We start from the raw sequence: 12037 nt of genomic DNA, 5'->3' as shown, positions 1-12037 counted from the left end.
TGCCAAATAAGGCATGGTCTACTTTCCTGTGGATTTTAAGGTTAGGTCTTCTTGCTGTATTTTATATTCTTGATCATTTTTTAAAACAAAAACCTTTTTGAAAGTTGTAAAGATCCCTGCTTTTTTGATATGTCCTATTTGCAAATTTTCTCCCAAATATGCCTTGATTCATTTCTGGAGCACAGGCTCCATGACAGGACTAACAACATTCTACTCTTACCCTTTGCTGATAATATTTTCACTTCCTTTTAATGCCGTCATTTCTCTCGTTTGCTGCATTAGCTTTTTTTTTTATCCCTCACTCCAAAACCTTCAGGAAGCTACTGCTTTGTACTCTTTATATTTTTCCTGAATTCCCTTCTGTACATTCCCGATTCTACGGCCCATCTCTCATCAGTCTGATAGTCCGGGGAAATAAGCCTAAGTCTCTACATATTTACAAGCAAAAATAATGTGTTTATTCTGCATGTTTTCCTTTAAGATACCCATCTTAACAAATAAGTATGTAAAAAAAAAAGAGAGAGAAATACCTAAACAATTATGTTTCTGATTATAGATATATATATTATTTTGAACCAGAATTCTCCAGCTATAGTTTAGCTAAGACAAACAGGTATTAACCCTTATTCAAATTATGACTTCCCATTTATAAACAGAAGTACTCTTCTCAAGGCAAAGTTAACTATCAAGTACAGTTTTGTATATCCAGATCAAAGCAAGTCATACAATGATGCAAAATGTAATCTTTTTTTTTTTTTTGCAAAAGGTAATTTTGCAATTCTGCTGCAAATTGAGCTATAGCTGAACACAACTGGCTTCTAACAAAACAATTCACTACACAGCTGACCTAAATCACTGTGTTGTTTTGAACTGAACGAATGTGGTATGCAAAAAAGAATAATAATAATTAAGTACTCGGTCCAGAATCTTTACTTGTTCAGCACCGTCCCCCATACATTAGCCGTCTTGCCCTTTAGATGCACCAAAGGAAAGGAGGCACTTTCATCAATAAGCATGTTTTGCAAGTTCCCGCCCACTCCTTTGTGAATTGTCCTTTTTTGAAAATTACATCACCTCTAGCCAGCACCTACGTTCATCTTTGAGAGACTAAGACACTGACCACACCCAGACACATCACCTGATCCCCTACCGTGGCAACTAAGTGTTGTCACAATATTTTGGATTATTTGGATACTTGGGATGACTAAACAAATATAGCCCTTGTCATTCATACTTTGTCAGTTAAAGAGACTGAATCTGTGGATAACTATTTACTGCCCACAAACTACATTTCTGCAAGAACTGAATTTAGCCAGTATTAATATCGTGACGTGGGGCTTCCCTGGTGGCGCAGTGGTTGAGAATCTGCCTGCCAATGCAGGGGACACGGGTTCGAGCCCTGGTCTGGGAAGATCCCACATGCCGCGGAGCAACTGGGCCCGTGAGCCACAACTACTGAGCCTGTGCGTCTGGAGCTTGTGCTCCGCAACAAGAGAGGCCGTGATAGTGAGAGGCCCACGCACCGCGATGAAGAGTGGCCCCTGTTTGCCACAACTAGAGAAAGCCCTCGCACAGAAACGAAGACCCAACACAGCCATAAATAAATAAATTAAAAAAAAAAAGATAAATGTATCTTTAATTAAAAAAATACATATATATCGTGATGTTTCAAGATGTGACAAGAAAGGAGCACAAAAATTCAGCCTTCAAAAAAATTAAACAGACATTCTTTGACATAAATTGTAGCAATATTTTTTTGGATCTGTCTCCTAAAGCAAAGGAAATAAAAGCAAAAATAAACAAATGGGACTTAATTAAACTTAAAAGCTTTTGCGCAGCAAAGGAAACCATCGACAAAACAAAAAGACAACCTACTGGACAGGAGAAAATATTTGCAAATGATACAACCAATAAGGAAGGGATGAATATCCAAAATATGTAAACAGCTCTTATAACTCAACATCAAAAAAACAACAATCCAATTAAAAAATGGGCAGAAGACCTGAATAGACATTTTTCCAAAGAGGACATGCAGATGGCCGACAGGCCCGTGAAAAGATGCTCAACATCTCTAATCATCAGGAAAATGCAAATCAAGACCACAATGAGATATCACTTCACACGCGTCAGAATGGCCATCATCAAAAAACACAAATAACAAACGTGGCGAGGATATGGAGAAAAGGGAACCCTCCTGCACTGTTGGTGGGAGGGTAAATTGGTGCAGCCACTGTGGAGAACAGTATGGAGGTTTCTCAAAACACTAAAAAAGAGAACTACCATATGATCCAGCAGTTCCACTCCTGGGTATATATCCAAAAAAATGGAAACACTAATTTGAAAAGATACATGTACCCCAATGTTCATAGCAGCATTATTTACAATTGCCAAGGAATGGAAGCAACCTAAGTGTCCCTCAACAGATGAATGGATAAAGAAGATGTGGTGTGTGTATATATATATATATATATATATATATACACACACACACACACACACACACACACACACACACACACACACACAATGGAATACTACTCAGCCATAAAAAAGAATGAAAGTTTGCCATTTGCAGTAACATGGATGGACTTGGAGGGTATTATGCTAAGTGAAATAAATCAGACAGAGAAAGACCAATACTGTATGCTATCCCTTATATGTAGAATCTGAAAAATAAAACAAACTAGTGAATATAACAAAAAAGAAACAGACTCATAGATATAGAGAACAAACTAGTGGTTACCAGTGGGGAGAGGGAAGGGGAAGGGAGTAGAGGATTAAGAGACACAAACTATTATGTATAAAATAACCTGCAAGGATATACTGTGTAGCACATGGAATACAGCCAATATTTCATACTAATATAAATGGAGTACAACCTCCAAAAATTGTGAATCACTATATTGTACACCTGTAACTTATATAAAATTATACATCAACTATACTACATAAAAAATATATATTAATTAAAGACAAAGTCTTTATTCCCCTCTCAGATGAAGGAATCTCAGGAAGCCTTTCTCTTCGGCCTAATTGACGAATGAGCTCTTCAGTGAATTGTTAAACTAAAATTCTTTCTTCTTAATTACCTATTTGTAGAAGTGCTCCTAAAAGATGGAAAAGATTCTTTAAATGGAACTTTTAACGAAGACTGTTTTTTGCACCTTTCCCGTGGAGGTGATTCTTACAGATATTCCATTTTTAAAAACCATACCTGGCAGCCAGTCTGAACCAAGTTCAAATCCCACTCAGCATTAGGTGCAGCAGCAGTAGTAAGCTGAACACACAGCACTCAACTGATCAGGAAAAAACATACCATATTTAATAAAATTCCAGATTCTTGGGGTCGGTGTCCGTATAAACGCTTTGCGGTGTTGGATATGTGGTTTGCAAAAGCGAGCAAATCCTCCACGGTTCCGTATCGGACTGATGACAGCCAAGGCCCCTCCTGGCCACTGAGCAGCACCGGGTCGGAACGCTTCTCCTCCTTGGGACCGCTGTCCTGACACACGGTCATCAGACTGGGTTCGAAGGCTACAGGCTCTTCGCTCGCGTAAAGGTTTTCCATAATGTCTATGACATCAGACACGTTCAAATGTTTCATTAATAAATCGATGTCTTCTTTGCTGTCACTTCCAGTGCTCATGAACTCCATCACTGTGAGGGTCCCCAGAGAGTCTGCAAAAGAAACCTCAGCTACTTAGTTGACTGTATTTGTACTTGCATTTGAGATCAGTGGGAAACTGACATGAAAGGACTGAGAACAGGCTTCTATATGACTTTGTTTATAAAATAAGGGCTCTGGCCACAGTGTGTGCGAGGTCAAGTGCGCAGACAGTGAAGAAAGGGCCCTTAGATAACCTTTAAGTCCAGTGCTCATTTTACAGAGAGGAACCCTGAGATCCAGTGAGCTCACTTGACAGTTTCCAGCCCTGCTGCCCCCCCAAGGGGACAATCTTCCCTGCATGATCTCTGGGGCTTTTAGGCCGTGGGTGACTTTTTTTAAAAAAAGAAACTCCTTGGGAATTCCCTGGCAGTCCAGTGGTTAGGACTCAGCACTTTCACTGTGGTGGCCCGGGTTCAGTCTCTGATTGGGGAACTACGATCCCACAAGCCACGCAGCACAGCCAAAAAATAAATAAAATTAAAATGGAAAATTACTTAAAAAAACAAAAACAAAAAACTCCTTTACCAAATTCAGGAGCTAACTTTGCAAATAAAATTCAGGCCCTGAAGCCAGAAGCATGTCAAATGGATTTTAATCTAAGCAAATGTAATGATGGTATGAGAAAGGAGAAGATTCCTTTAACCTGTAATCAGCTGTCCCCTCCTGTGACCAGGATTCTTTAACAGTACAAAGCATGCATCTCAAAGACTCAAGAAGGTTAACTTAATATCTAGATCAATGACTCTCTAGAAGTTGTGGTTTTATAAAGAAGCCAGGGAAGCCAAATCTATCATAAGCAAGACATGGGCAAGGTCAACTAACTCTGATTAGCCAAAACTGTATTTCAGTTCTTATATACAAATCAGGAGCCACCCTTGGGGATCTGTAAATGAGAAAAAGAAGGTAAATCAAGGGTAAACAATGATGCTGTTACTCAGGATTTTGGAACAACAGCATTCCAAAGGATTAAAGATAAAAGGACTTAAGAGACCTAAGAAAATGAAGAGGTATGTATGTCTACTTAAACTACTGCGCTCCTGGAAGCAGCCTCTCTCTGAGAAGTGTTTCAGGTTCTTGAAAGCACAAGCCTTCAATGCGTTCAACACACAGGGCTACATAAAAGCCACAGGCTCCCATCAACCTGGAGCAAAAGCACCAAACTCCAGGAAATATTCCACCTTGCGGCCACGTGCCCACAGGACCCAGACATAGGCCTCTTGGTGAATTTCACTTGAGAAAAGAACCATGCAATTTAGTGTCGTTACTAAGTTACTGGAGATCCATTTCTTTCTTTTTTTCTTTTAATGCTCTTTTTCTAAAATATTTATTTTATTTGGTTGGGCCAGGTCTTAGTTGTGACCAGAGGGCTCCTTAGTTGCGGCTCACAGTCTCCTTAGTTGTGGCATGTGAAGTCTTAGTTGCGGCATGCATTGTGGGATCTAGTTCCCTGACCAGGGGTCGGATCCTGGCCCCCTGCATTGGGAGCCGGAGTCTTAACCACTGTGCCACCACAAATTGTGTATGGGGAAAGAAGTTAGGATTGCGCAGTTATGACACGGCATCTAGACTCAGACTGCAGGGGACCAATTTCAGCCCCTCCTTTAGCGTTTGCATGATCTTGGGCAAGTTTTGTACTTTAACCTCATTGCATGTCGACGTTCCCCACATGCAAAATGCAAGTAATAACAGCACGTCCCTTGTGGGTGGTTGTGAGGTTCAAAGGAGTTCTAGAGCATAAGGTGCTGGGTGCAGAGTCTGGTACACAGTAAATAAACTATGTCTTTTGCAGCTGCTACGATGCGCATGAAATCGAAGGGCTGAGTCGATGCCTGGCTTTGCAGATACTGCATTAGGCGGCCTTTCTTAACTGCAAATGGGCTGCGGCTACCTATTCCCCCCCAACCCCCCATCCTCCCCCTTCTTCACAGTAAGGTTTTAAAGACTGTTTCTAAAATAAGAGACAAAGAAAGAAAAAAAAATGAAATGTTTTGATGGCTGTTATCATTACAGTTACATCTAGAGAGCAAAGGAAAGCCCCCTCTCTGAGACCTGGCTGGTCTTTGAGGAAGACTGATTCAGGCTCTTGGAGTCTCTTGACTTATGAAAGGAATTTTTTAGGTTAATGGAGGAACATTGGACTTGGGTTTCATGGGGCCATTTAGTTGCAGTTTCTACTTGTAGAATTTACAGAGTTGCAGTTTCTACTTGTAGAATTTACAGGGGAAAAAAAATGGAATTGAAACAACAACAGCTAAATTTAGGACCCCACTGGCTGAAAAGTTCCAAAGCTGCTGGATTTACTTAGCGAATGGCTGGCCAGAGAGAAAGTGAAGTTCCCAGTAGTAACAGGGCTATAGAAAGAGAGGAAAAGGTCCATGCAGTTTACAAGTCCGTTAGCTGATCCAGAGAGGAAAGGCAGGTTTTGGTTTTTTAAATCCTGCAGAAAGTCTGGAACATCTGTATGTAAAACCTGAGAGGCGGAAACACACACGCCCGTAATTGATTGCTGGGGGAGGGCAGGGAGGTGGAGAAGTGTGTCTTCCGCGCCACTAATCCCTTAGCAACACCAGCCTCCACTCCCGCAAACCAGCGTGTGCTCCCGAGAAAACCCTGATGACCGCCCGCTCAAGGCGCCGGCAAAAGCCTCAGCGTTTTCAGGCCTTAATTAAGCAGACAAGATGCTAACGAGTTCTGCGTTATTCACCATCAGTAGACGTCTAGAAAAGTGAATGATGAAGGGATCTGTATTTCACTTTAGCAGCAAGCACCCTTCCCCACACAGTATTCAATAAAAATCTGCATTAAATCCCCACTTGTTAACGCAGGAGGGGACTATACCAATTTTAGAAATGGACAAATGGGCAGATACAGTCAAAGTTATCTGCTTCAAATTATTTCTGAAATTGGCAGTAAAGCCAAGAGGAAATACTCTCCTAAACATAATGGCATACTCTTAGCTACTTCCATCTCCATAAACAAAAGTTGAGGGTTTCCTGGCAAGTGCGAATGAAAATGGCCAAGATTACTGGTGTAGGCTCCTACCTTACAAAGGATGATTATACCTCATGTTACTTCGCATTTAAAAGATTTTTCTGCCAAAATAGTACATTGCCCCTCAGGGCACACCTCCAATAAGACTTCTAATAATAATATTTTTTTCTCAAAAAGCCCGAGAATTGGGACTTCCCCGGTGGTGCAGTGGTTAAGAATCCGCCTGCCAATGCAGGGGACACGGGTTCAATCCCTGGTCTGGGAAGATCCCACATGCGGTGAAGCAACTAAGCCCGTGAGCCACAACTACTGAGCCTGCGCGCTAGAGCCCGCGCGCCACAACTACTGAGCCTGCGCTCTAGAGCCCGCGAGCCACAACTACTGAGCCTGCGCTCTGGAGCCCGTGCGCCACAACTACTGAGCCTGCGCTCTGGAGCCCGCAAGCCACAACTATTGAAGCCCGTGCACGTAGAGCGCGAGTGCTCCGCCACAAGAGAAGCCACCGCAAGGAGAAGCCCGCGCACCTCAGCACTCCCTGCTCGCTGCAACTAGAGAAAGCCCGCGCGCAGCAACTAAGACCCAACACAGCCAAACATAAATCATAAATAAATAAACAAATTTATTTTTTAAAAGAAACCGAGAATGAAGCCCATTCTAGCTGTGTTAGAAGCACAGCCACTTCAAAACCTCTAGATGCCTCAACCATCCAATTTTCCTTATAGGACGTCTGCCAGAAATACCGCACACCAACCTCAATCCATCAGATCTGGGGGCGTCTGACGATTCAAATTACCTTCTACTTGGCAAGTACCTAAAACTCAGGCCACAGATACGCAAAGCAACTGTATTACTGCTTCTTTCCCTGTTTTTGTCGGGAGCAGTCCTTTATTCTGGGCCAAAATACGTCTTTCCAAAAGTGAAACAGACATTGCAATGTTTTCTTAAAGACAGCTCGCGGCCTTCCCCGTTAACTTTTGGGACAATCTGGACGCTGCGCTTCCTTTTCAACGTGGTTCTCCGCCTAGAACTAGAACTTCGGAATCTTGATACTGCATTTCCACGGGGAAACATCTGTTAAATAACATTTTCCCCCTTAACATTCTTTCTTAGGCCAAAAGCCCAGCATTCGTGTTCTGCTATAACCACCCTACTGGTCGCAGAATGGGATCCGGGGTGCAAGCGTGAAGTTGTTTCAGCTGCTCGGAGGCTCTCGACCCCGCTAACCGCCCCCCGCCCCCCGACTCCCTTCCTCCCGGTCCTTAAGACGAAGGGAGCCTTAAAGGGCTTGCACATCAGAAGAGCACCCATCGCCAGGGCCAGCGGCAGCCGGGCCCCGCGCCTCCGGGGCGCACTCACCGGGTCTGAGCAGGGAGGGCGCAGCCGTGCGGGTGGTGCCCGCGGCGGGAAGCAGGGACCTGCCCTGCTCGCGCGCTAGGAATCCGGGAAGGAGGAGGAAGGGGGAGGAGTCGCGGGGCGGCGCCCCGTGGGACCCTTGCGCAAGGTGCTTTCCAGCTGCGCCGGCTGCAGCCGCGACCCGCACGCAGCCCCGAAGCGCCGCAGCCGGAGACTGGCACGGCCCCCGCCCCCCTCCCAGGGCCCCGGAGCCCTCCCGGATACCGGGGCTCCCCGGACCTCAGGGTGCGAACCGCCGGGGCACCCAGCAGGGCTGCGATCGAACGACAGCCCCGAGCCCCCGAACTCTGACTCACCTGCGGCCTCCGCGCGCCCCCGCCGCCGTCCCCCGACGGCTCGCGGCGCAGCTGGCGGGCGGCCCCCGGGAGCCGGGCGCGCCGGGTCCCCAGGTCCGGCGTCGGCAGGAGCGCGAGCCAGGGCTACCGGCCCCGGAGCGTTGGCGCGCCGTCCGGGCCCGAGCGGCCGAGTGAGCCCCGCGCCTCCCGCGCGCCCGGGCCGCCCTCGTCGGCCCCTGACTCACAGCTTCTGGGCCGGCCGAGGGGCGGCGCAGCGGACTCCAGCCGCCGCCTCCCCGCCTTTTCCATTTCCCCTTTCTCTCCGTAAACAGAAAGAGCCCGCCGGCTTGCGGGGCTGCCCGAGCCCCCGCGAGGGGAAATTCCGGCCTCCCCCCCGCTTGCCCTCGGGGCGCTGGGCGGGGCTGGAGGCGGGGCAGGGGTGGGGCGCGCCGGGAGCGGGACCGGCCTCGCCCCGCCTCCCGGGGGCCCCCGCCCGCTGCGCGGCCCCGGCCCACCGCCTGGGAAACCCCCCCCGAGTTCCCTCCGACCTGGGGACGCGGCAGCCGCGGGGTAGAGGGCGCCCCGACGCGGAGCTGGGAAGGGCGACCCTGCCTCCGCCCCCGGCCGCCGAGGGAAGAGCGTATTTCCTAAGGTGCCGGCGCCCTCGGCGCTGCTGCGGGGTCCCCGGCCCTTTCCCGCGCCCCCCATGCCGGAGGGTGTGTCTGTGTGCTCGGTGTGTGTGGGGGGGCACCGAGGCGCCGCGTGCCGCCCCCGCCGCGCTGCAGGAGGCGCACGGAGCTTCCCGGAACCGCGGCCAGGTTTCGGTGCAGGTCACACACGCAGGGCGGCGATGCGTGGCCCCCAGCACCGACCCGGTTTAAGGGCTTGGGAGAGGCTGCCGTGGGAGGTGACGGGGCGCTGGACGAGGGCCGGGGTCCCCGCCAGCAAAACCTGGTTTCGCTCTTTGCAGCCTTTATCGGAACTGGTTATTGGTGGCACCGCCCGGTTACAAAGTGTATGTGCCCCGTCTCCTCCTAACCCCCAGCTTCGGGTCTGGGATCCTCTGTCCCGCTGGGGAAGAAGGTCCAAGGGCGTCTAGAGTGATCTTCCTTCTCGAGTGGAAAGCGTTTTGTCGCGGCGAAGCCGGAAGGAAGTTCTAGGGAAACAGCGCTTCTCTCCACGAAATCCTCCCTGCCGGACACTCCCGATGCCCACTGCGAGGCGGCACACGCTGCCCACAGCCCCGCGCCCCTGCCAGGGCTTCCCGAGTATCAGGACACTTTGCAAGGCAGCCCCGAGAGAGAGAGACGCTGTAAGGCCCCGACCCGCTGCATCTCGGCGACCCGCACGTTGGACGTGCCAGGTGGAGCCCAGATTCCCACGGCCTCGCTGAGTCCGCCCGCGTCCGGCCCTTTCCTGTCCCCAAGCTCGTCTCGGGCCCACGCACCCTCACACGCACACAAGTGCAAGACTGCCGCGGACCCGCTCGAAGACTCTCCACGTTTCTCCTACGGAAAGAGAATTGTTATTCCCACCCAAGGAAGTCATCTGAGAATTGCCGGCGGACAGAGGCTAGCTGAGATGAGAAGCAAGGCCCTCGCTGTAGGACCTTAACGCCCATCATTTCTTTGTGCTTCTGGGCCCGCGACGTTGGTGACAACAAGGGGAGACGCCCGAGACTTTAGTAAAAGCGAGCCCGACTAGCAAATTAAACGGTGACGACTGATTGGGGACACTGAGCCATCCCCCAAATTATTTTAAATACTAGAGTGCAGCGGCATGAATGACGCGGGGCGAGTACCATTTCCAAGTGGTCTCAGGGCTGGACCACCCCCCGACCCTGGTCCAGGGGACTGAGCTTCTTCTGCTCTTGCAGGAGGGTGCGCTGCCTGGACCGACCCTGCCGCCCTGACTCGGAGGTAGATGCAGCCCGCGCCCAGGCTGGGAGAAGCCCGGCTGGCCTGGCCGCGGACTCCGTGGAATTTGGCCGGGACTCAAAAGCAGATTATCCCAGTCTCGGCTGAAACTGTAGCATCAGCTCCCTTCGCCTTTTCTCTGGGAACCAGATGGGCCGGGTTGTTGCCTCTAATCATAACGTGAGAGACGTCTCTCCTCTATCTGTTGTCTCTGACCAACGAAGGATGATCTTTATAAACAATTTTAAAAATAGAAACATGGAACCACCCCCTTGATGAGCTCATGAAAACCACACCTAATCTTCTGGGAACTATTAGCCTTACTTCCTACATAGAGGTCTTCCAAATATAGCTGCATTTTAGGGAGCTGGTGAAATGGCTGTCCCAGCGGGGTCCTCTCTGGCTGCTCATTGCTTATGCAGTAGCAGATTGCGTCTGGTGGGGTGAATTAAGAGATTCTACTCAAATACATTTTTAAAGTCTAGCAAAGATTGGATCTGGTGACCCGGATTACCGGAGAGAGAGGACAATTGAAGAGAAAGAAAAAGTTTGCAGACTACTTGCATTTTTCTCCGTCAAGACTTGGTTACACAGGCTTGCAAAAGTAATCCTGCTCAGCGTGCTAGAAAAGTGGGGTTTAAACTTGCCAAGGAGAAACCATCGGAGCGGGAGTGTGCACGGCCAGAGGTGGCTGATTAGAGCACATTACAAAACAGCTCTGGAAGCTCTTTGCACCCAACAAAATGCACTTGAAAATTGAGGTGCAAGGTTACAGTGTACTTGAAGAGGCTTTCTCCACTGGCAGCTTGGGACAATAATAGGTTTGTCATCTGTAGTTTGGAAATCAGAGCTCATTTACTCAACAGAACCAAAACGATTAACAGTGGTAGGTGACCCAGTCAGTGCATCGACCTATGTAAGCCTAATGGGCTCTAGACTAATAAATAGAATACAGGACACTGCTTTCCAGTCTTCTTCATATTCATAAAATAGAATATTTTTAGAGAATACTGGGATAAACTGGAAAAAAGTAGGGGATACCTATATGTGGCTTGGTGAAAAATGTATTTCATTTTCTTAAATTATAATAACAGTAAAATACAAAAGGGTTTGAGGAAGATCATTAAATACTGAATTTCAGTAAAGCTTTAAATAAGATGTTTTTAAAGTTAAGAGGAACTTGAGCCTGATTTCATGAGAATAACTTGCTTCTGTCTGGCTTTTGTTGCAGCTCTACATATTTACCCATTAAGAGGTTTAAACAATGACCTCTTTAAACTTCTGACAATAACCTTCAGATGAGAAACTGTACAGACACGTGAGTAATCAATTTAAAACCATTATTACAATCTTTAAATTTTTTGAACAGTTGAAATTGTATTTTAGAAGTCCAGTAGGTCTTATTTTTTTCATTGACGTAGGTAAGTTTCTTATGATAATGTGAGTGGATTTCAGTGATAATTGAACTTTTTCATATTAAGTCTTTCTAAGTTACAAAGCTGTAATTTGCAAAACTTGCAAGCACTGTCAGAGAATTTAGCTTGGATGCCACTAAAAAGACGCAGCAGATGGAAGGATGAAGCATCGGGGGAGGAGATTCAGGACCGCCAGACCCACCGCCAAGGCTGATGCTTCTTGGGCTTTGGCCCTGCTCCTCTGGTACCTGAAACCCAAACTGCTTCCTCCAGCCCGGCCCGGGCCCCCTGCAGCTGCTGGCGATGGACCTGCCGGCCTCGCTCAGCATCTTGAGGTGGATTAGGATTCCATCAGACCTG

General features: G+C 47.8%; 1 protein-coding gene across 4 annotated transcripts in view; it reads right to left on the bottom strand.

Annotated features, from left to right (window-relative positions):
- MAP3K8 (mitogen-activated protein kinase kinase kinase 8) overlaps positions 1–11487 on the bottom strand; it is a 28882-nt gene extending 17395 nt beyond the window's left edge. The window contains exons 1-3 of one of the 4 annotated variants that reach the window (XM_082386881.1): positions 8368–11487; positions 7470–7729; positions 3317–3678 (exon numbers count right to left, since the gene is read on the bottom strand). In XM_082386881.1, coding sequence (XP_082243007.1) covers positions 3317–3655 — 339 coding nt within the window. In that variant the 5' untranslated portion in view covers positions 3656–3678; positions 7470–7729; positions 8368–11487. Of the gene's footprint in view, positions 1–3316; positions 3679–7469; positions 7730–8014; positions 8285–8367 lie in introns of those variants that run through there. The other 3 variants (XM_082386880.1, XM_082386882.1, XM_082386883.1) reach the window with 3 other exon arrangements.
- Between the last annotated feature and the right edge of the window lie 550 nt (positions 11488–12037).

The sequence above is a fragment of the Balaenoptera borealis genome (genome assembly GCF_965194805.1).
Source record: "Balaenoptera borealis genome assembly, chromosome: 3".
In the NCBI taxonomy this organism is placed as follows: Eukaryota; Metazoa; Chordata; class Mammalia; order Artiodactyla; family Balaenopteridae; genus Balaenoptera; species Balaenoptera borealis.
Note: the sequence above shows the minus strand (reverse complement) of the source record. Positions and strands in the feature narration are given on the sequence as shown.